The following is a 24,872-nucleotide window of genomic DNA, read 5'->3' as shown; positions in this document are numbered from 1 at the left end:
GTAACTCTATACATTTGCAGTGATGACTTGAAGGCAGATGTTGTAACTGCGTTGTCAATGGAGAAATTGTTGGATACATTAGACACACACGTTGTAAACTGTGTGCCTGATACTAAACTTTGTGTTGCATTGATAACCAATGGATTTTCATGCATTATAACCTAAGTTTTTTTTGTAGGAAGAAGCATTACATGCAATTGATACCTTTCAAAAAACTGTATAAAATCAATAAAACAGATTTAAACAAAAAAATAAGGCAAAACATGTGTCCGTTGCTGAAGGTAAGAGAAGTGATACAAAATGTGATAAACATATATTGAAATATAACAAGAACAATAACCAACTTTACTCAAACTAATAACAACAACAAAATACAAATACTTCACAAGTAGGTCAACGGGAAACATCCTTTACAATGAAACTTTTACAACGCAGTGCTTTTACAACACAGGTTTTACAACGAAAACCATTACAACGCATTGCGCTGGGGGGCGCTCTAGGATAGGGAATAGATTTAATTTACTATCCAACACCTTCCCTAGTGTCCACGGGGACTGGAGTTGGAATAGTAAATTAAACTATTCACTATCCAGCACCCCAAAGCGCTATGCGTTGTAAAGGTTTGCATTGTAAAAACTGTGTTGTAACAGCATGCGTGGTAAAAGCATGCGTTGTAACGTCATACAACCAGGTCAACAGGCGCTTTATGGAACAAGCACTGCCAAATCCCAAAAACCTTCCTTTAATGTGCTGTATGCAAACTGCTTTTGTGTCTCCATGTGTTACTACATTAAAGCCTTGTTAATGTGGTTGTAGGGGTACCTTAAAACTGATATTCTACCTTATTTTTTCATATCAGACACCCCATAGGTCTCCCCTAGGTGTTGCACCGGTGGAGAGCCTTGTAACTATACGCCGGAACCTTAAAAAAGATTTTTGATATGCCCTGGTGAAGGAAAAGCTGCCCATGTCATGTTCCCCCATTGTAGATACTGAGCTCTATATGCTAATATTGGAATAATGTATGTAGATAATAACTATTGTTAGAAAAGGAGTAAATATCATTCAATGACTAAAGATTGGTATTGATAAATGCAACAACTTGCCACTGTTGAATTTATCATAATTAATACAGATGAGAAGTTATGAAACTTTCTATTCTGTAAGCCAAATTCAAGCCTTCTAGTGGTCTCTGCTGATTTGTCAGCCTTAACATGCTTAGCCACGCTGCTCTGATTAGGTGATTAGTGTACTGGCCAGAGCAGAAGTTATCTGATGGAGAGCGCTCTGCAGCGGTGGAGGGTGGGTCCTGCAGAGGGGGATGGGTAATCAAACTGGGCTCAAAGAGATAGCAGATCAGTAAAGAATGTCAGGCGTACCTACCCCCACATCTTGTGCCACAGCCAGATGGTAGCAAAACACACAAGATGATGGACGGAATGTTGCACAATGGCAAAACATTCACCCCCAGTCACAGATCTGGGTTTAATCCATCGCTATTTTTCTCACCCAGCCACCCCAGTTCAGACATGGCCATATGCAAATCAGTCTTGACCCTGTGCCTCATGGGAACAGTCCAGCCCGAACTGCCAAGACATGTCTTCCCTGGACTGGAATCAAGCATCCTAGGACCGGTTTCTGGATATCAGCCGTCTTCAGCCAGGATAGCTTGACTCCATTGGCTTAGTGAGCAAGGGACCCACGTCTGGGCATACCCTTCCCACATAGGGGGAACAGCAAAACACACAAGATGATGGACGGAATGTTGCACAATGGCAAAACGTTCACCCCCAGTCACAGCCAGATGGTAGGCTAAGGATATGAATGTGCAGAGGTTGGGGAGCAGAGCTAATGGAAACAAGCCACACTGTGGTTTAGTTTAGCTAGCTCTTATTCTTCTGGAGAGAAATCATCCATGTTGGATTTTGGAAGTGTAGTGCTTTGTGGGACAAGAAGATGCTGCACTTTGGAGGAAGTTGTCATGCTTTTGGGTGATACCCAGCATCTCATTGGAAAGAGGAGCCCCCTGATTGTCACCACAGAACACTGAATAAATGTGTGAGGGCCGCATAATCTCTTGGATCTGCTGCGTGAAACCACAAGGAAAAGGACTGCCCTCCTGGAATCTGGATTTGCACCCAAAGGCCTGCACTCTAAATTACTGCACCTGCTGCACAATCTGGTACCACAGCCCGGGGGACTTTGCTTTGCTTCAAGAAGAATTACGGAGTAGACTCCCTGCAAGCTGCTGGTTAACAGAGCCTACCTGCATCATCTCCACCAAGAGTCCCCATTCTGGAGGAGTCCAGTGGACGTTTTACGGATTAGGTCAGGAGCATTGTGGTCCAGGCATCTCAAAAACCATGTTGCAGATTCCAGACCTTTGGATTGATGAATTGGACACTTTGAACCTAAAAGTAGACCTTCTGAAAGCACCTCCTGAAGTTTGGAGAACTATTAGGGAAAAGCTCCATAGGTGGCTGACCCAATGTCGAGGAACAAGCCGGCCGTATTCATCCGCGACCAGGCCAGGATTTGAGGTCTATTCCGCTGAAAGCTCCTGACTTCCAGGATTTGACCAGGGCCTCGCAGAAAGTCAAGCCGGCGAACCCTCTCTGAATATCTCCTTCTGTGAAGGGTCAAGCAACATCAGAAGAAGAAAAAGCTCCCAATAAGTGTGAAGTGAAAATTTTGACTGGGGCCTACCGCTTAGTGTATCTGACCAGGGCTCGATCGTGGTTGGCCTCAAAGGTTGACTTTTTTCCAGCCAGAGTGACGCTTTATGTTTTTAGGCACTATAACATGGTTAATCTCCTTAAAAATTGATATATCTGGTTCCCTACATTGGATTTTTGTTGTTTTGGTGTCTATTTGTTCATACAAATATTGCCTTTATTCCTGAATTAGTGTTGGATTTTTATGGTGTGTTGCGTCTTACTCATTTGATGTATTGGGGTTTTTAAATGCTTTACACATCTGTCTCCTTAGTTAGGCCTGACTGCTCATTGGCAGCTACCAAAGTTTCAGCAAGTGGCTAAATTACTGAGACCTTTACTGGACCCTCCAACGTGTTGGTGGAATTATTACTAGTAGTTTTAGGTGCATACTTACCCCTCCCAATATCCTGATGGGCATTGGAAGCTGCGTTCCTGCAGCTGTTCAGCTGCAAGAAAAGCAAGACTTTGGCAATGATAGGTAACACGTTCAAGTAGGCCACCGGCATGGAACAAACCATGAATAGGCAGCTGGAGCTCTTTTAGAGTAAGTAATTTCCTCCATGCATACAAGCCCACTGCAAAGAAGCAGCCTGTCAGGGAGAGCACACTTTTATTCTTTCCCATCTCTGGCAAAAAGTGTTTTTAACAACAATTTTTCTCACAAAAGATATCGAAACTAGCATTTTATGATATGAAAAGCTTATGAGAAATGAACTTGGTTTATGGAAATATGAGGACAAATTTAGGAATAGGCATTCTTGTAGGATGTTTAAACCGAAGAACAATTGGGGAAAATGTCAGCATAACTGGAGACCTGGCTAGGGATCTCTGGCCTCCATTAGTAAAACACCAAATTAAAAAATTCTGTTAAATGCTAAAAACTCCTTTCCTGTAGTAAAACTGTCAGCAATCATCCGAAGGCACTCAGATTCTGTATAAAAGTCAGATTTCTAGAGTTTAAACTGTGCATTTTTATTTTGTAAAGAAAAAGCTACCCAAACATAATTTGGATGTATATGTGTTCCATAGATATTTTTCAGACTAATTCCTGAAAAATACTTTGTTTCATTGAGAGAATAAAATATTTGAAATATTTTCCATTTTTAGAAATTCTTACAACCTCTATACAAGATGCTATTCCAGAATTGATGAAAAGATTCAGAATCGTTATAACTGCAGGGTGCTGTATGATATTATTTCTTCTTGGTATTCCTTGTGTTACACAGGTAAAGTTCTACTACTTCAATGTATGTTAAATGTAAAACGTTTTTAATAAACATGCGCATCCCCTGCAGGCTCTCTTTTGCTTGCTCACTCACCTTTTCTCCCTCATTTTCCTGTTGCCCTCTTTTTATTTCTCCTTCTTTGACTTCCTCTTGTTATCCCTCTTCCTATATATGTCCATTTCACTCTCTCAAGTCAACTTAATTAATTTACAAATATTACCAAATGTTTTCGGGTTCATTGGTATTGTTTTATTGTGTAGTTTGATATGAGCATTTTGACCTCTGGTAGTTTGACAGGCTAACCAGTATTCTACTACATTTTACAACATTTTTGAGCTTTCGCCATCGGGGATTGATTTCCTTATTTTTGTTCAACTTTTATAGTGATCTTGTTTGTAAATTAAATGTAACATTTTCTCATATGTTGGGAAATGTGCATAGCTTGTCACGGGATCCATATGTCTTTGATGGGATATCAGAATTCTTCTGCTTTCCAGGTCGGTATGCGTCTCCCTTTTTTGATCTCTAGCATATGATTGCTGATGGTGATAATCTGTTTTTAAGTTTCTTCAATTTGTAACTACTTGGCATAGCGGCTCATTGGAATTAATACATTAGGCACTACAGGATCCAGGAGGCATCAGTCGTGGCCACGCCCCTTGGGCGGGGACTTGGTAACAATTGTGCCTTTTAAACTGCTGTAACCAGTGACTCTGTTTCACCTGTGAGCCCCAGAAGAAATGTTTATTAACATGAAATACGTCGGGCGTCATCACAGAACTTACTTTCAGCGTGGCACCTCTGCGCTGTTTTCACTGCCGTTTTTTCCATTAAAGTGTGGTTATTTTTACTCTCCTGCGTTGGGCTTCCTCTTTCCATGCAACATTGCAGATGGATATGTTGTGGCGCAGCCTAAGCCGCGAGTGAAGCCCCGCTGTGTTTCTACAGTCCTGTTGTGACTTCAACGGATGCTGCAACGTGAGGGCAGGAGTGTCCCAATGGATTTAACACTTCGAGCAGCAGATGGACGTGAGACAACTTTTGCTACCCACTTGGGGATTAATTTTGATGGCATTTGGAGCCTTGGCACAGGGGCTCATTGGAGTTAATACATTAGGCACTACAGGATCCAGGAGGCTACAGTCGTGGCCACGCCCATCGGGGCAGGGACTTGGTAACAATTGTGCCTTTTAAACTGCTGTAACCAGTGACTCCGTTTCACCTGTGAGCCCCTGAAGAAATGTTTATTAACATGAAACACGTTGGGCATCATCACAGAACTCACTTTCAGCATGGCACCTCCGCGCTGTTTCCACTGCAGTTTTTTCTATTAAAGTGTGTATATTTTTACTCTCAGGCGTTGGGCTTCCTCTTTCCAGGCAACATTGCAGATGGATATATATCATGTGATCAAGGCTATCTTTAGCCGAAACGCGTCATGGCGGACTGGTGCTGGGCTAATATTTAATAAAAGAACATTTGCACCATCCTTGGGTCTCGCTGTTCCTGTTTTGCTGATCGGCTGACATTGCTGTGTTGGTTAAAGCTCCGGGAGCGCCACGTACCTCATATATATATATATATATATATATATATATATATATATATATATATATTCACTGAAAAAACCATAGGTTATAGACCATATATAGTTAGGAATTAGCATTTACAAAACCTTATTTTACTCACACAAAACCATTGAAATTCCATATATAGTTAGTTGCACTAACTATATATCGCGCACCCGCAATCCACTGCTGATGATGTCACATATTACATCATTCATGACATGGTCAGTGACATCACTGATGACATCACTGATGACATCTCAAATGACATCACTGATGACATCTCAAATGACATCATTGATGACATCACTGATGACATCTCAAATGACATCACTGATAACATCTCAAATGACATCACTGATGACATCTCAAATGACATCACTGATGACATCACTGATGACATCTCATTTGACATCAATGGTCACATCACTGATGATATCATTCATGTGAAAATACAATGCATCTCCTCACACTTTAATATAACCTCTGTTACACCCAGTGTTAAATACAGAATATAATTTTTTAAACCATTGACACACCAATACTTGTTACTACATACGCACTCACTGATTCCTATGTCTACACACACATTCACTCATTCACCCATACAATCATTCATACATACAATCACTCATCTTTACAACACTATCATATGCACTCATACACCTATACAGACACTCACACTCTGCCACTCATCCATGGAGTTACTCACACACCTAGTCAGTCCTGTAAAGAATCAATCACACTTCCATTTTCTAATCTATACAGTTAAACATAGGGTACCTTACATTTTCAAACATATACTAACACATACTTACTCTCTTATACAATCATTGATACAATAACACATTGATCTGCACAGAGTCAAACATCTCCCAGCCAGCCACACACACACTCAGTCTCCCATACAAATACTTGGACAATCAATCAATAACCCATATAGTTACTCATATAGCTACTGATCAACACATGCAGCAGTTTACAGAACAACAGACATAATGATGCACAAATTAAGATAGTTTAGTCACTAACCCATGCACTCAGTGAGACACATTTAATCACTCACTCATACAGTCAGTCACGCACCTACTAAATCCTTCATCCAGACACTTCTACATCTACTCATTCTTCAATATATATATAAAACATATTTAAACTTTACAGAAACACACAGTCACTGGATGATGTTCAAGGTTTTGTAAATGCTAATTCCTAACTATATATGGTCTATAACCTATGGTTTTTTCAGTGAATTTCAATGGTTTTTTAATAGCAAATATCAAAAGCTGTAAAATGTATTCTTCTTTTAAAGGAAAAATATATTTTATATGTTTATTAATAAAAAAAAAAAATGTTAATAATTTTTTTTGTTTCGCTACCAGTCCGCGAACCGGTTAGCTTTCCGTTAGCTCAATTTGCTGCCGCGACCCGGTCCGCGAAACAGTAAACGTTCCGTTTGCGCAACTGTCGCGTTAGAAAACAACATCGTTACGCGTTGCGTAAGCGCGACGTATCGCGTTGTCGCGTAATGCGTCATATGACGCGTCGCGTTAGCGCACCCGAAAGTGCTCCGGTACGCAGCTTCCGGAAGCAATTCGGGCCGCGGTGCGGAGCGCGTAACGTAAGCATAACAGGTCATGTGACTTGTTAATAACACTTTTCATTGGTTCATTTCACTTTTGGTTTCCTAATGATGTAAGGCTAGGTCATGTGACCTAAAAATATCACTTTTCATTGGTTTAGAACTATTTTTTTTTCCCAAATGATGAAAACCCCTCCTTGTTTCCTCACTCTGACTTTCATCTTTGTGAGAGGAAGACCTTTTTTCTTCACTTAGCAATGGCAAGTGTTGTAGCTTCAGCTTCAGCTAGTGCACCCCCACCACCACCACCACCTCCTAGGAAGAGAGGACCACCTGCTGAAGTTATCATTCAGCAAGAGGAGGAAGAAGAGGAAGAAGAGGAAGAGCAGCAAGAGAGGCAGTTTTTGCCCAGGAGGTCTCATGTCCCAAATATACAGATGAGGTTCGGGGCAGTCAAACAAGTGTGCGTGCGTTGCGGTCAGTCGATTTGCTACAGAGAAAGTAGCATCAATCTAATCAACTTAGCAATTGACAATCATGTTTGTACAAAACGATTCAGATAATAAATTATCTTTTTTTTGTTGTTGCTCCTATTGAGCCCTTTACAATGAATCGTTTTCGTTCCCCCCCCAAAAAAAACAAAAAAATATAAAACCGTTCAAAAAATACAAAAAAAGTAAAAAAATGTTCAGAAAAATAATTAAAAAATATAAAACAACAAAAATAATTAAAAAAAAGTTCTTTTCAGAACTACCTCCCCTTTATAAAAAAATTGCTAGAATGTTTGCACTCTGGCAACCTCTATTTCTTTTGGTTCGCTTCCCGGTTCGCTCGCCGGTACGCGAACCGGGAGCGAACCAAAAATTTTTTTTTAAAAAAAAGAAGAGTAAGTATAATGGAAGGAAACAGAGAGTAATGTTAAAAGAAAGACAGCTAGAGGGAGTAACACAGAGATACTGTTTAATAGATCTATTTACCAAAGAAAAGATGGAACACGGTATAATTGTGAAAAACAAAATAGATAAGGAAATGAAAGAAAAAAAGGAGAGTAGAAGAATAATAAACAAGAAATTTTTGGGAACGTGAGTGAATGTTCAAAATAAGATTAAAACATGTGGAATAACATAGAGAAAAAACAGAAAGCAGAAAAGAAGAAGTAACAGAAAAGGAATGATTGAAACAGCAAAGAAATGTAAATAACATAGTGTCATATTATCAACATAGGCGATACAATTATCGCTGCTTTTATCGGCAGAAATCTGCCGCTAAATCCGCTTTTGCGGCAGAAAACTGCCGCTATAGCTGCTTTTGCGGCAGTTTTCTGTCGATAAAAGCAGCGATAATTTTATTGCCTGTGTTGATAATATGCCCCTTAGTATGCTTGAACTACAGGGAGAAAGCATAATGAAGAAGTAGTGAAAGAGTGATGAGTCAGAGACAGTGAGAGTAATAGAGACGGAGTGAGTGAACAAGAGTGAGTAACTATGAGAACAGAGGGTCTGAGAAAAGGAGTGGAAGGAGTAGAGTAAGTAAGTAATAGAGAAAGGAATGAGGTAAGTAGCAAAGGCAGAAAACTGAGGGTTAAAGAAATGAACCAGTGGAACTAATAGAAGTTAAATGTGATAGAAACGTAACGAAAAGAGTCCAAAACATTTACCTTATAATTGCCGTTAACTTAGTCACTTGTTATTTTTATACTTTCAATCTGTGAAAGAAAGAACAAAAATTTGAAAAATATTAAAACATGTATTTAAAAATTAGAAAAGACAAGGGAAAAGATTGACAATCATCCAATTTTACAAAGAAATAAAGTTAGAGGCCTCCGCTTCTCCATGCCCCCTACACAGTCCTAAATATATACAGTTTAAACTGAGGGTATATTGTTGAAGATGAAGTGAGGCCTATCTTGCAACATGGTGCATCTTTTGCACTGCTGCTGCGTCACAAAAGTGACGGAACAGCGACGCAAAAGAGGCGCACGGCCATCATAAAACTACCCCTAACATTTTAAATGATTGTTTCTAGATGCTGATAAGTTGTGGCCTATCCACAGATTTGTTTCAGGTGAGTCCAACTCAGAGTTACAGATGAAATTTAAGTTATTGAAGAGTAAAATGTAAATGTAAATGTAGTATACTTGTAAAGCGCACAGCTGCCCCAGCAACGGGGCGTCCCGGCGCTGTATAACTCTGGGGAACCCGTCCTGGCTTTCCCTGTGGGATGGTCCCTGCTGGGAGTCCCCAAGGTGGAGCCAGGCATCCCCGGAATTGGTGGGGCCGTTGTGGAGATTAGGCAAGCTAATGCCCAGAGTTGCCGAGTGGAACCCCTGATTAGAGTAAGCACTGAAGCGAGAATTATCAAGTCCGCTGACCACGGTCCACGACTCTGCCGCGTCGGGAATTGAACCCTGGTCCCGGGCTGACTTCTGCTCTCAGACCTGCCGCCTCTAACCAGTGAGCCACACTACTCCAGTACAGAGGAGATAATACATGAGCAGGCCTACCAACGAAGTGAGTCATGTCCAATGCACTCTTGAACAAACATCAGACCTCCTCTATCTCCTTGAACAGGCCTAAATCTCATCTACACAATGTGATTCGTAATGTTATGAAACACAGGTAATGTAATTGAAAAACGTGCAATTTTTTTTGCTCATTCCACAATCACATCACTTGTGTTTTTCCTTTGCTTAGGTATCTCATTGTACACATGTAGTCTAGCATATGAAAGACTACGCAAAAGGTGAGTATTGTATGCAACAACTTTGACACTTACAGAAGCCTCAGCTTCTCCATGCCCCCTACACAGTCCTAAATATATACATTTTAAACTGACGGTATCTTGTTGCAGATGAAGTGAGGCCTATCTTGCAACATAGTACATCTTGTAAATCACTGCTGCATTATAAAAGTGACGGAACAGCAGCACAAAAGAGGCGCCGACCATCATAAATCTACCCCTAACACTTTAAATGATTGATTCAGGATGACGATAAGGTGTGGACTATCTAGAGCTTTGTTTGAGGTGAGGCCTACTCAGGGTTGCAGATGAAATTTAGGCTTGTTGAAGAGTACAGAGGTGATAATACATGTGCAAGCCTACCAATGAAGTGAGTCATGTCCACTGCACTCTTGAACAAAGGCCAGACCTCTTCTGTATCCCTGGACAGGCCTAAACCTCATCTGCACAATGTGATTCATAATGTTAGGAAACACAGGTAATGTAATTGAAAAACATGCAATTTTTTTTGCTCATTTAACAATCACATCACCTGTATTTCCTCAGCTTAGGTATCTCATTGTGCAGGTTTAGTCTAGCATATCCAAGAGTATGCAGAAGGTGAGGACTGTATGCAACAGAGCAATGTACATTACTCACCTCCCTTGACACTTACAGAAGCCTCAGTTTCTCCATGCCTCCTACACAGTTCTAAATGAATATCATAAATACAAAAAGGTACAGAAATATTATACATGTTAAATAGTTTATTTTTGCTGTTCTCAGAATGTATCAAATTTCACTAAAAACAGTGAGTTGAAGGTATTCATCATATAACAGCGGGGAAAAAAACACAATCAAAATGATTGTGTTTAAAAAACCCATATAACATATCCAATCAGAAATCAGAACTCCTCAAAAGTAACTTACTTTCCATGACGTCGAAGGATGTCCTATGAACAGCTTATACTCTGTTGTGCTGCTAATATTTTCTGCCCGCCACTTTCTGAAAGAAAAGCTCCATCATTTTGACAAATATGTTACATACAATAAATGACTTCTCGCTCTCTACCGCACATTTCCTCAAGGCCAAATCGTGTAAGAGCCATTTATAACACTTGGAATTCTTCTAAGCAAATCCCGTCATTTTCTTTTTCCGCAACTTTTAGAAAGAAAACGTTCAAGATCACTTTCACAATCCTGTACTAGTAAAATCTCACCCTTCTTGCTCACTCATGTTCCACATTTCCACATTTAACTTTTGACTCTGTACTACACTTATCCTCAAGGCCAAATAGTGTAGGAGCCATTAGAACCTCTTGAATTTCCTCAGAGCACATCCCGAGATTCTTTCCCTAAAATTTTGGTTTTAAAAACACCAGGTAAGAATTTTTAAGGTCAAAAGGCAATTTTTTTTTAAAGTTAAAACAGAATCATTGCAGAATGACCAGCCGTTTCTAGACTTTAAATAAGCTGTGTAATGTCCTGATGTTGTTGAAGGACCGTCATGATATATAATTGCTGCAGTTACAAAAGTCCTTCCTGATATTGACAACTGCGAAGCCACAAAATTTTTAATTAAAGTTGTCAATTTTGTTCCATCAGGCCTACATCGTTGGAACATTAAAATGACATACTGGCCATATGTTTGTATAAATAATGTGGACAGCATTGCTGACTTACATTGGCTACACTCCATGTTGTGATCGGCTTATTTTACTAGCTTATTAAAGGACACTGATTTACTGTCTGGCAAAGTTAAATATATAAATCTTTCTGAGTCTACACTACTAGTACTTGATACCCTACAGTTCTCGCAGTCATGCTGCCATTGATAAGAAAGGCCAAACAGGTGATCTACATCTACACCTTCATCTTGCAATACATTAAGCATATACATTAAAAACTCCTGACAATCTTGATGAATATTTTGAGAGAATTGCGTTTGACCTGAACATTTGTCTAACAGATTTCGAATTTCAGACACACTTTCTAATTTTGTTCTATCAGTGCTACATTTCTCTAACACAGAATTCAGCAAGCAGCAAAAACTTTGATCCGAATTGATCACAATCTGTTGTTTTAAAGTTTCTAGAGAAAAGACAACATTAACCACTACATTAGCATAGCAGTTGACATCAGAACTATTTTCAAATTGAAAACCAACAACATCTTCAACAGAATCCTTTTTCTTTCTGCTTATAATTTCAGGTTCATCGACTTTTCGTCTTTTTGCTACACCCTCCCTACTATTGGTCACATTTCTTCGTTTCCGGCCTACCACACTTTTCTCAAACAAAGGATATTGAGGCAAATGTGGCGCATACTCTCTTCTTAACCTATTGTATTCCTTAACACAATCTAGATCCGCACAAATGTTTGTGACATCACACTCAATCAAGTACAATCCCAATAAAGTTCTGACTCGTGACAATGCCACATATGTCATTCCCTCCTTGAACACAGAACTGCCAATATTCACCAATACACTGTCTACACTTAAACCTTGCGATTTATGGATTGTCACCGCATATGCCAAGCAAACAGGAAACTGCTTACGGTGAACATATAAGTCTTTTACAAGCAAAAACCTAGCAGAGCAACGACCAATTAGCTGTACTTCCTCAATGCCATCAAATTTAATTTTTAAAAATTCAATTCCATCTCTGTATTTCACAAAATCAACAACATTACCCATTGATCCATTTACCAGACCTCTTTCAACATGTAAATTCCTTCTTAAAATTATACGGCAATTTAAGCACACATTCAGAGTCTTTTCAAAACCTGCAGTTTTAGATATAGTCTTCTCTAATGAATCCAATTTTGATTTCAAATTCTCAGACAAAATAATTGTTGATCCCATATGCTCTACTCTGTCAATAGCTTCCAGTTTCACAATCTCTTGGTTTTCTAAATGCAACATTTTGTTGTTGAAGATGGCACATTCTGCAAAAGTTGGCATCAAACATATTCCAGATTTCTTCTCAGTAATTTTCTGAAAAATATTCTCAGGCATAACGTCTTGTTCTGGATACAAATTTGACAGTAATCGTGCATGTAAAGCTTCTTTCCCATGCTCGGTCACTTTTCCGATTCTAACATCTTGTAGAATATTCTTGTAATCTTCATCCTTCGCCTGACGCATATTTTCACGCAGTTCAGCATAATTGAAGTTTAACCATATATTGACGTTGCCAATGCTCCCTAGGCACTTCCTGGTATCTTCATGCGTGAGCATTTTGAACACAGGTTGTCCTTTCACTGGTGTCAGCTGCAGAAGATCACCGCAAACAATGATGTGTTTGCCACCAAATAACACATCATACTCTGTTTTGAGAACTTCTTGCATTCTCAAATGCACAAAGGCAAGCGTGACATTGGAAACCATGCTTACTTCGTCAATGATAAGAAGTTTCATTTTCCTCAACACTCTTGAAACTTCACAACAAGCATCTCCAGATAACTTGTGGTATTGTAATTTGTTATCATGCTCCACTGGCAGCATCAGTAGACGATGCAAAGTAATACCTTTAATGTTATGTGCTGCCAGTCCAGTTGGAGCGGTGACAACACAAGACAGCGATGACTCGGTCCTTTTCTGCAAATAACATGAAATTGCTTTAATGAGGAAACTTTTTCCAGTTCTCACTGCTCCTCTCACGTACAGTCGGACAGGCTTCAACTAAGTACATGAGCACTCTTTTTTCTCATGACTTAATCCATGATCAATTTGGTTGGTAACTTCATCATATATTTTCTTCTGCTCAATGTTCAGTTGTCTTTCCAAGTCTTCTAAGTTAACAGCATCCTCCTGAGCATGTGCCATGGCTCTTTCCACTTCAATCATGGCAGTGGCAGTGGCAGCTTCATTTTCGATAACTGGTCCTCCTAGTGGATCCTGACTCAATGAAACAGAACTCTGACTGTCCTGAGAACTGTCTCTAGCAATCTCGGCTGCAATCGTTGCTTCCTGCTCGATTTCCGCATTCAACATTTCTAGATATTTTGGAAAAACAGGACATTCTATGGTCTCTTTGGCGGCATTGAAAGAGTCTTCGTAACAGAGGAAATCTCCAAGCAGTTCCTCTTCTGCACGCCAAGGCTTGAAAAGTTGCAAAAGAGCTAAATAGAAAAACTCTTTTCTTTCAGGAGATTCACCACTCAATTTTCGATGATTTACCAATTGACATTTTCTTTGCTTGACCAGACATCCCTTACTTCCATTTACAGCATACACTCCTTTATCAATATCTTCTTTGATGTTCCTCTTGAATATGTAATTTTGCAGAACCTCATACAGACAAACATTCTCGAGGTGACTGCTTCTATTTGGATAATATGTATCCAACATGTTGGTCTTCAAAATATCTGTACTGTTTGGCTCCTTTTCCGCCAAATACTCAATTTCCCGTACAGGTTTCAGAACTTGATTACGCGTTGCAGCAAGACCAAGACTCGCCCAAACGATACTCCTTGATTTGGCATAGAGACTTGCTGAAGACAACCGGTCAGAACATTCGTAAGCTCCGATTTCTCGATGCGACAACATCTTCAGACTGAAACTGTACAACTTCTTACTGAGGCTCTTTTCATGGGAAATGTCCTCCCACATATCCTTCAATTCTGTCTTTTCTTTTTTGGTGATGTAAGATGTCACATACCGAGCCACAGCCATACAGTTATCAGCCACAAACTGTATATTCATGTTAGCATTCCACATGGACAAAATCACTGGGTTGTAGTCGTTGATATACTTGGACTCTTCGTTCCTTTTCAAATTGTATGTATTTTTGGGTGATTTCTTCATCACATTATGTCGCAGCGAAGACATCAAACTGTTCACTCTTCCTTTAGAAATCACCGGTCGTGGAAAGGCGAAACGACATTTGGTGTAGAACTTGTCCTTGTTTCTGAATTTACGACGACAGTACTTTCCGCAACGATGGCTTTGGAAGCGTAAAACTTGTTCCCTTAGGCTTTTGTCTTCCTTTGCCTTTGGAACAGCACATGTAGAATACTGTTCTATGAAACTCATCACTAAGTCATCTGGATCTGTTCCAAATTTGGGTGCATCTTTGATCCACATCAGCATATGTATATGAGGAGCACCTCTTGCTTGGTACTCCTTCCTCCAGAAGAAATCCAACACCTCTCCAAGAGGTGGATTTTTCTTGTTCATGATGAAAGACATCATAGCTTCAAATCAATGATTGAAGTACCTGCATACATTCACTGGATCCAAAGAGCACAGTTCTCCGGATGTCTTGAATTCGATACTTTCAATGTTTCCATTTGCCTCTCGTAGAAATTCAAGTAAGTCTTCCCAGCCATACTCGGCACAGCTGAGAGTGAGGAACCATGTGGGAGTTCCTAAGTTCCCCAGCATACATTTTAAATCACCATGACGACGGTAGCAGTACTCATTAGTACCACGCTGACACGCCATGAGATTAATCAGGTGAGAATCCAAAATACTGTCTTGAACATTGACTTTATCCATAAAGTCACTTGCCGAGATGTTTTGCATCTGTACACCACTTTTCAAGATGTGGTTCACTGCATATGACAGTCCAGACAGATCGCGTTCAAACAGGAGATGAAACAAATAGGGAATGCATTGACGAAACCTAGGATCTTCTGCATACAATCGTAAAGTCCGGTATTCAGAAGCAGGAATTTGATCAGGTCGCTCATCATATCTTCCTCCTTGACCTGTTGGAAATAGCTGTGGGAAACACCGAGCTTCCAAACTTTCCTCCCAAACACTAATGGGACTCCCTTTGGCTTGTTTCATTTGAAACAACTCAATAGCATTCCCCATGACTTCCTTGGAATGCAAAGGATGAACACTATAATGTTCATATATTTCTTCATTTTAGAGGGTTCTACTTTCTCAATTTGACCAGCACACAAATCGCTATCCTCTTCTTCACTTACTTCCTCTTCTGCAACATATACATTCTTGTAGTACTTATTGTTTTTCTTCAAATACAATGTTGCCTTTTTGACTTTCCTAACATCTACTAAATCTTGCCATATTTTCTTACTCTTTGTCGGAACCCCATTAACTAAGATAACCAGAGGTTCCTCTTCCACTTTCTCTATTCCAATTGTATTAATGTTTTTCTTCAAATCTAGAGGCAAATAAACAACTCTTCCCTTTAATCCTCTCTGTAAATCTGATGGAGGCAATTTCCCTGTCTTTGGCTCCATTCTTACAATAGCCTGAAAGGGATGGATACTTTGAATCAAAATAGATTCATAAGTATTTAAATCCTTCAATTCAGAAGGAATCTCAACCAATTCCAGATTATTATGAACCGCTCTGGCAGGCATCCGGTTTCGATTTAATTTGTTACAACAATAAGTACACACACGTTGATCCAATCCCAAATCAAAAGAATTTTCTACCATCAAGTATGTTGCAAAATCCTTCCATTCACTATTATTTTCCCTTTCACTTTTCGCATATAAATCCACTAACTTAGTCTGATTCTCATAATAAGTGCGTCGACAACACACACAAGTGAAATTAGGCCTCTCACTTGATTTCACCTGAAACGTGGCAATTTCCTTCTGAAAATTATCTGTACTGGAAACCTGTACACTATCTTCCACATTACCCTCTTCTTCTGGGTCAATTTCAACATTCTCCTCTTTACTTGTAAAGTAACAAAACTCAATTTCTTCACAAATATTCTTCACATCTACTTCAGAACCATGCAAAAGAGCAGTGCATAATTGTTTAAGCATAATTGCTGGACTCTTAGCATAATACAACATTCTAACTAATTTCCTCACTTTATTATGATGCACTGCTAGCATCCTGAAATGATGAAAAACACTCAGGCATACTCTCCTGGAAAGACAAGCCAGTGAATGACCATGCAAACCTGTCACTTCCCTCACTCTGCAAGGATCTAATTCTTGCAACATCTTCATTTTCTGTTTCAAACTTTTCTTAGTAAATGTCCGTACAAAATCACAACGCAAATTGATGGAATCTTGTCGCACACTGCAAATACTACTACACTTCCAGGTGTACACAGGTCCCTTAGGACGTCTTCATAAAACCTCATTACCTAACACCTCTTCTGCCTCTGTTGTCACAAGTTTTTCTTTTTTAACCACACATCCATCTTTCACCTCATATGCTCGACCACTGGTGTCAACTGCATGCACCAAATCATTATCCTGAAAGTAACTCTCCTCATTAAAAAATGCCTCAGAACTTGAACTATGCATCCATTCTCCTGAAAAAACTTCACAAAAATTACTACGATTAACTGTTCTCTTCCATCTACTATTTGTTTTTAAATCATAAATTACCTTGTTTAGTTTCCTAATTCTATTGATTATCAAAATAAATAACTTTCGCTTAATTTCGAATGCCTGATCAATAATTTTCCCAACTTTTTTTTTTCTCTTATAAAAAACCACTTTCTGTTGACCTTTCTTAATATTTTTTAACAAATTACCAATTATCCTGTTGCGGAACATTCATCTACGAATGTCCCTAAACTGATTTTTCCTTCTACTACCATGCACAGAGTTATCTCCTGCTCTACCAGTAACATTTTTGTTTGGCCTTTCCTTTAAATTGGCTCTCTTTTTCTGGACTAAAACTTGTTCTGTAGGTATACTTTTGTTTCTACAAATGTTTCTAAGGAATGATTTTGTTCTCTTACCCGGAGCTTTCTTGGTGACTTGACGAGATTTTATTGTAGAGCACTGCTGCAAGCATTGACTAATCTGCTGTCTTTGACGTTTTGTAACCTTTCGGATTCTATCCTTAGACGGCATTCTCTAATTTCGAAATGATCTGCAGTTGAATCTGTAGTTAAATATAATAAAAAATGTTATTAACCACTATTACCAAACAGTAAATCAATAACATTCGTTAAAAAATTAACATACTAGTTGTCAATTCTACATACAATAATTTTTAGTGCATTATGAAATTTAAAACTCATAAATAGTTGCAAAGAAATGGAATGCTTCTACATTTGACCTGTGCTCTTTTATATATGAATCTGAACTAATTTTATTAGCATATTTTACTATTTTATTAAAGACACTTCACACAATTTGTTTTTGAAGTTGTATTTAATTTTAAATAAAACGGTTTACATAGTTACTTTTCATTTCGAGTAACTTAAATTTATTTTTAAAAGTCTTTATAGGTTAATAGGCTCGAGCAGGTCAGCTGCCCACCCTATGTCATACTATTCTGACAAATCAGCATCCTCATCAACTACTTCATCATCCACAGGATATAAATCATCCAAGGAATCTACTTCCACTGACGTTTCAATGACAAGTTCAATGATAAGATCGAGATCAACAGATTGCTCATTATCACTCATGGTTGATGTTCTCGTTATCTTTAAAGAAAGAGAACAACAATGAGATGTTGCAGAGTAAGAGACAAATCTCAGACACTATAATAGTAAAATTGTTTAACAAGAGTAACATTTTGCAGATATTATTTAACCATGTCCAGCGATGCTGAGGAGGTGAGGCCTATGTCCAAGTTTTCAGTGAACAGGACTCATCTCTTCTTAACCTTGGATAACCTCACCAACACTGTGTCCCCTGCTAATACTTACATTTAAAGGAGCAGATTTATGTTAACTGGCGCATCCCCAGGGATGCACCAGTTAACGTGCGCCACTGCTCTGCCACCCATGATGTGCCGCATTTACAATGCAGAGCACCATTGAGCAAAAAACAGCACAGATGCATCACGCATCTGTTCCACAAAAACGGCGCATTGCAGGAATCACGTCATAAACGTGACATATCTACTGCAATGCACAGGGGCAAGCCACACATTGCATGGTGCATCACTCCTTATGCCTGTTTCAAACAGGCGTAAGGATTTGATTCAGGAATGCCATAAAGGTGACTCAGTGAAATCTTCTTAATTTTACTGTGTTAGTTTTACAGGGCTTTTATGCAAATGACTGCCCACCCTGCAACAAAACGCCCACATGAAACCTGACGCACGTTTCATGTGGGGCAGGACTTTACAGCATGACACATCTTCCTTGATGCTTCAAGTTGTAAATATGTCACAACATAGCGCATCTTTTTCTCCGCCGCTGCGTCACAAAAGTTTGAGGTGAGGCCTACTCAGGGTTGCTGATGAAATTTAGGCTTGTTGAAGAATATAGAGGAGATAATACATGTGCAGGCCTACCAATGAAGTGAGGCCTATCTTGCAACATGGTACATCTTGTAAATCACTGCTGCATCACTGCTCCGGGGAGGCCTATCATCTCTTCCATGGGAGGACTTACCGAGAATCTCTCTAAATTCTTAGATCATCATTTGTTTAATTTTGTACTGTCGTTGAAGTCTTATATCAGAGACACAACAGACTTTATTGAGAAGGTGGAACTGATTACTTGGCAATCTTCGTATGTACTGATTACAATGGACATCACAAGTCTATATACTTGTATAGACCATGAGCAAGGCCTCCATGCGGTAGAATACTTCCTAAATAAAAGAGAACTAAAGCACACAATGCATAATAAGATGCTATTAGAACTAATTGCGTTTTGCCTGCGTAATAATATCTTTCTCTTTCAGGACACCATATATTGTCAACTCTCTGGTACGGCCATGGGCTCCTGCTTCGCCCCCAGCTATGCGAATTTATTTGTAGGCTGGTGGGAGGAGCAGGTAGCCTGGGCCCCCGGAAATGCGGCATGGAACAACGAAGTGGTCGCATGGAGCAGGTATATAGATGACCTGTTCCTTATATGGAAAGGGTCCATAGATGAAGCTAATCAGTACATTGGAGTACTCAATGAAAATGAGTGCAACTTACGATTCACTGGTGAAGTGAGTAGAGAAAAGGTGAATTATTTGGATCTACAAGTCAGCGTTAGAGAGGGACATCTTTGTACTCAACTTTATCGTAAACCGACTGCCGGGAATAGTGTATTACACGCTACAAGCAGTCATCCCCGAAAACTTATCAATAACATCCCATACGGGGAATTTTTACGACTTAAGCGTAATTGTAGTAGAACTGAAGATTTCGAACATGCTGCCACCGAGAGTATGGAGAGATTCCTGATGAGAGGATACAATTCGCATCTACTTCAGGACACTCTGAATAAAGTCAGGAAAATACCCCGTTCAACCCTTTTTGTTAAAAAGACAGGTCCTACATCAGATGGCAAATTTCGCATGATAACACCCTATTCTGCTGATTCCCATAAACTGAGATCCATAATGTCAAAACACTGGCACATTCTAAAATCTGATATTATCGTGGGGTCAGATATTCCTGACGTACCACTCATAACGTTCAGGAAGGCAAGGTCATTAAGTGATCAGATAGTACACAGCTACCTAAAACCTTTGAAGAATCAAGTAGGGACGTTGAAGGATGCAAAGGGCTTTTTCCCTTGTGGAAAATGTAAGGCCTACACATAGCCAGCAAGAGAACTTTGACATATGAAGTAACAGGCTGCAGGGGTGGAAAAAGAATTAACAAATTCATGTCTTGTCAAACTGATTATGCCATCTATTGTCTTGTGTGCCCTTGTCTGTTAAGGTACGTTGGAAGCACCATTAATCCGGTCAAATTAAGGTTGCTTGAGCACATGAGGGCCATTGGAAATAAAGATTTTTCATATCCAGTGGCCCGGCATTTTGCCATTAGGCACAATAGCGACAGAAATCTCCTGAGATACTTTTGCCTGGACCATGTTGATGAGAGTCCAAGAGGAGGCAATAGATTGCAAATACTTAGGAGACTAGATTCTCGTTATATTATCGACCTAGAGACAAGGGCGCCAAGAGGTTTGAACATGGGAGAAGAATTGGCCTCTCACTTGGGTTGAGAAGAAGATATCTGTATTTTGTATTTTGTATGTGAAACGTGATGAAGCTACGGCTGGTTGGAATGTAATAATGTGAAAATATGGGTTTTTGATTGAAGTTGCACCTGGATATTTATTGATAAACAGTGGATTTGTCTGGGGTTTATTGAATCTATGTCTATGACCTGGGATTATAGCAGCCAATGTAAGGCTGCAATTGCCGATCCACGGCAAGATCGTTACCCGATAATGAGGTTTATTTAAGGTTGTTGCGTTGCGTTTGACAGCGCTCCTTTCTCAGGTTCATTGAGTCGGGATGTATCCTACTAAATGTTTTGAGATTATATACACATTTGCCGATACACGGCATGAACAATGGTTTATTTAACCCAACAGACATTTCCTATGTTAAAAGTATAGCGTAAACATGCTTAAAGATGGCGCTCAAAAATTGCGTGTGTGGCGAAGTCCATTGTTTGTTTCTATTATTCTTACAAACAGTTATAATGTCGCTGCATAGAGCACTCCGATGTTAACACTGACGAAGGGATTTTTCTCCCGAAACGCGTTTGTTCTGATTAAAACCTTTTGCTGATATACTGCTGTACCCGAGAGTGCTGTCTTTTCCTGAACCCGGCTGGGGATTGTTAGGAAATTGGAGCAGACATATATATATATATATATATAGGCAACGGATGGCCTGGACCAATCACAATCTGGGTTCAGGCCAAACCACAGCACCGAATCAGCCCTCCTAGCAGTGACCAACAACATCAGGATGACACTGGATGAAGGGGGGTCTATGATTCTGGTGCTGTTGGATTTATCCGCTGCCTTTGATACGGTGTCTCACGAAGTGCTTCTCGGTCGTCTGAGGGATGTGGGATTGGGGGGTGTAGCTCTGTCCTGGATGGAGAGCTTCCTCTCTGGCCGCTCTCAAGAAGTCAGGCTGGGCTCCCACAAATCCATCTCTAGGGAGCTCACCAGGGGAGTGCCACAGGGCTCATGTCTAAGCCCCACATTATTTAATGTGTATGTGGCCCCCCTGGCCGACTTAGTGAGGTCCTTTGGGTTCACCCCGGTGTCATAAGCCGACGACACCCAACTTCTGTTCCCTTTCAAAACCTTTACTCCTGCCCTAAAACAATCCTTTGCAGATGGAATGAGGGCTGTATCAGAGTGGATGGCCAAGAACTGCCTTCAGTGTAATGTTGGCAAAACAGAAGTACTACTGTTTGGGGATGCGGGGAAACTATGGTCTGATGAGTGGTGGCCTTTAGAACTAGGACCTGTTCCCATTCCGAAACAGACCGTGAAAAACTTGGGGGTGCTATTCGACCAAGCCCTTACATTTAAAGATCATGTTAACCAAGTTGCCGGTACATGTTTCCGGGCCATAGGACTACTGAGAAGAGTGTTCCCATACCTCCCAGACATACACAGAAAGACCCTAGTTCAGGCATTAGTTATAAGCAGATTGGACTACTGCAATGGCCTTCTTCTATCAACTAACGAAGGCCAATTTAACAAACTGCAAGTAGTCCAAAACACGGCGGCAAGGCTAGTTCTTAATGCTCCACCTAGAACTCCCTCCCGCCCTCTACTCACTGAACTACACTGGCTTCCTGTGCGGCAACGGGCTAAATTCAAAATTCTATGCTCCATCCATAAATGTCTGATAGGCACGGGGCCTAAATACCTGACTAAAACCTTTCAACCCTATGTCCCTGGGCGATCACTACGCTCAAGCGACCTTCAGCTGTTGCAGGTACCCAGAATAAAAAAATCCAGACAGGGAGGCCGTGCCCTGGCACACACTGGTCCTGTTCTCTGGAACTCTCTCCCCCAGACACTAAAACAAATCACCAACCACTTGTCCTTCCGAAAAACTCTTAAAACCCATCTTTTCACTAATAGTTAAAACACACCTCCCTCACTCAGTCATCTCCCAGCACCAACCTGTATAACCTATGTTCCTTCACCAGGCAAAAGCGCGGAGATACCCCTTCGGGGGTCTATTCAGGCGCGATACAAGAACATAAATAAATAAATAAGTAAATATATATATATTACCTACTGGCGGTCGCCAGTAGGTATATATAGTTAGGATTTTTTCCCTATGGGATTTTTGAAAATTCTATGTCTAATAACTTTGGCGTTTGTGGACGGAATTGGCTGAAATTTTCTGGAAAATGGAACATTTTGTTTCTGAGCAGCCCCTGGAAATTTGGGGGGGGTTCGTCCAGGGGGGGTCGAGAAAAAAGGGGGGTCCCAAAACGTGTTTTTAACATTGAGTTTTCCATAGGGCGGTTGGCCTCACTTTTAGCCCGAACGGCTGAATGGATTTGCATGAAACTTGGCAAAATTGTAGGGACTGGTAGCCCGATGTGCCTTTTGTAGGTCTCAATATATGTGCTCCAGTGGATTTTGAGAAATTAACGTTTAAAAAAAGATATATATCTGTAAGCGCGCTCCGGGCAGCGCTCCGGTCCGCGGACCTTAAGCGTACCGGAACTTCGCGTAGCTAAGCTGATTGGCTCTCCGGTGTCTGTCAACATTCTAAACAGTCCGGAGCGGCCGCCATCTTGTCTCTCGGTAGGATTGAGAGACAAGAGGAGGCCAAAACAAAGGGGGAAATAACCATAAGGGGGCATACTAGATCCTCCCTGACCCCCTGGGTTTAATGTGGAGGTTTTAAAAGGGCCCCGCGGGGCAAAAAAAACAAAAACATTTTTTTGTTTTTTTTGCGTGGGGAGCGCCCGGTCCGCGAACCGGGAAGCGTTCTGGGCAGCGTACTGCAATGAAAAATGAATGATAGACTTTTCAAATGCTGTATGTTAATTGATTGTTGGTTTTGTTGATTATTTTTTATTTTCTTTATTTTTTAAGCATTTTTTTTTTATTGTGATTGTGTTTCATAATTTATTAAACTTTCTAACATTTCATTGTCAGAAATTTCATAATTATCATTGAATATACATTGTAGTCTCTGAGGGTGTAAAATGTCCTCATTTTCAAGGAGGTTATCTACTGCTTGTACACATTGCAGTAGTTCTTTGTCTAAAGTTTCATCGAAAAATTCAATATCATTTTCATCATTGATTTCTTGGCTGCTCTCTTGCAGGACAATTTGAAATTCAACTTTCTGTTCGCCTTCCATTTTGCCTGAAATTTAGATTAAAAAAATATATATTAGTAGAGATAGGGCACTGTTGGGATTAATTTTGGGCAGTGTATAGTATCAGAGTGGAAGTAGGAATATAAAAAAGTGTATGTGATTTAACGTAAGTAAATTCATAATTATACAAGAGAAGCCTAACTCCAGAAAAAGTTTACCATATTAACTTATAGTGCACAATATACTTCAGTTTTAAAAATAAAAACTTACCTTTAGAAAGAAGTTGAAGGAATTAGTGAAAATCCTATTGAAATGTACACCAAGAAGTAGTAGTCAAAATGGCTGTGTTTTCTTCTCTTCCTTTATATATATTCAGGTATATAACCAATCAAATGTCAGGTAAAAAAAGTAGAAAATGAAAGTAACATTTTAATTGGTTGTCAATTCCAACACTTCAGATGTGTTTTGTGAAGTAATTTACCTCACGGTATTTAGAGAGGTCTACAGGCTAAATGGCTAAATGGAATTCCAATCAAATTTGTGAAAATGGTAGGGATTGGTATGTAGTATGAGCTAGTCTATATTTGGTGAAATTGTCTCCAGTGGCTTTTCTGTGAACTACTTTCCCACCTTTTTTGATGGTGCGCTTCCCAGGGAGCGACCCGGTACGCGAACCGTTGAGCGCCCCGGTTCGCGAACCTTAAGCGTAACGGGAGTCCACCATTTTGTGTTTCGGTCGAATTAAGATACAAGATGGAGGGCAAATAATGTTCAGAATGGGTAGAAGGGGGCACGGTAGACTTATCTTGACCCCCTAGGTTTTGTGAGGGTGGCTGAGGAGGCCCATATGTGCGAAAAAAAACACATTTTTTAAAAAAAATTCGCGAGGTTAGCTCCCGGTTCGCGTACCGGGTAGCGCCCCAGGGAGCGTACTTTGTTGAAAATTAGTGAAAAATGTTAGAGTAAAATAATAATTGTGAGTGATCAGATGTAGGGTAGCTCTGAGAAGAGCTTTTGGGTTTATGGTACATTTAGGTACTTATAAGTAGGTACCAATGCACATTCTTAAATTCAGAGTGAAAATTCTGTTGCCCTCATC

The 24,872-nt window shown here is 40.0% G+C and overlaps 1 protein-coding gene across 4 annotated transcripts in view; it reads left to right on the top strand.

Moving 5' to 3' along the window:
- Positions 1-24,872, top strand: part of LOC144827733 (sodium- and chloride-dependent neutral and basic amino acid transporter B(0+)-like) — a 3,091,484-nt gene that overhangs the window by 1,281,635 nt on the left and 1,784,977 nt on the right. For all 4 annotated transcript variants that reach the window (XM_078685937.1, XM_078685938.1, XM_078685939.1 and 1 more), the window contains one exon: positions 3,825-3,943. In XM_078685937.1, coding sequence (XP_078542063.1) covers positions 3,825-3,943 — 119 coding nt within the window. The remainder of the gene's footprint in view (positions 1-3,824; positions 3,944-24,872) is intronic.

The sequence above is a fragment of the Lissotriton helveticus genome, chromosome 4_1, assembly GCF_964261635.1.
Source record: "Lissotriton helveticus chromosome 4_1, aLisHel1.1, whole genome shotgun sequence".
Classification (NCBI taxonomy): Eukaryota; Metazoa; Chordata; class Amphibia; order Caudata; family Salamandridae; genus Lissotriton; species Lissotriton helveticus.
Note: the sequence above shows the minus strand (reverse complement) of the source record. Positions and strands in the feature narration are given on the sequence as shown.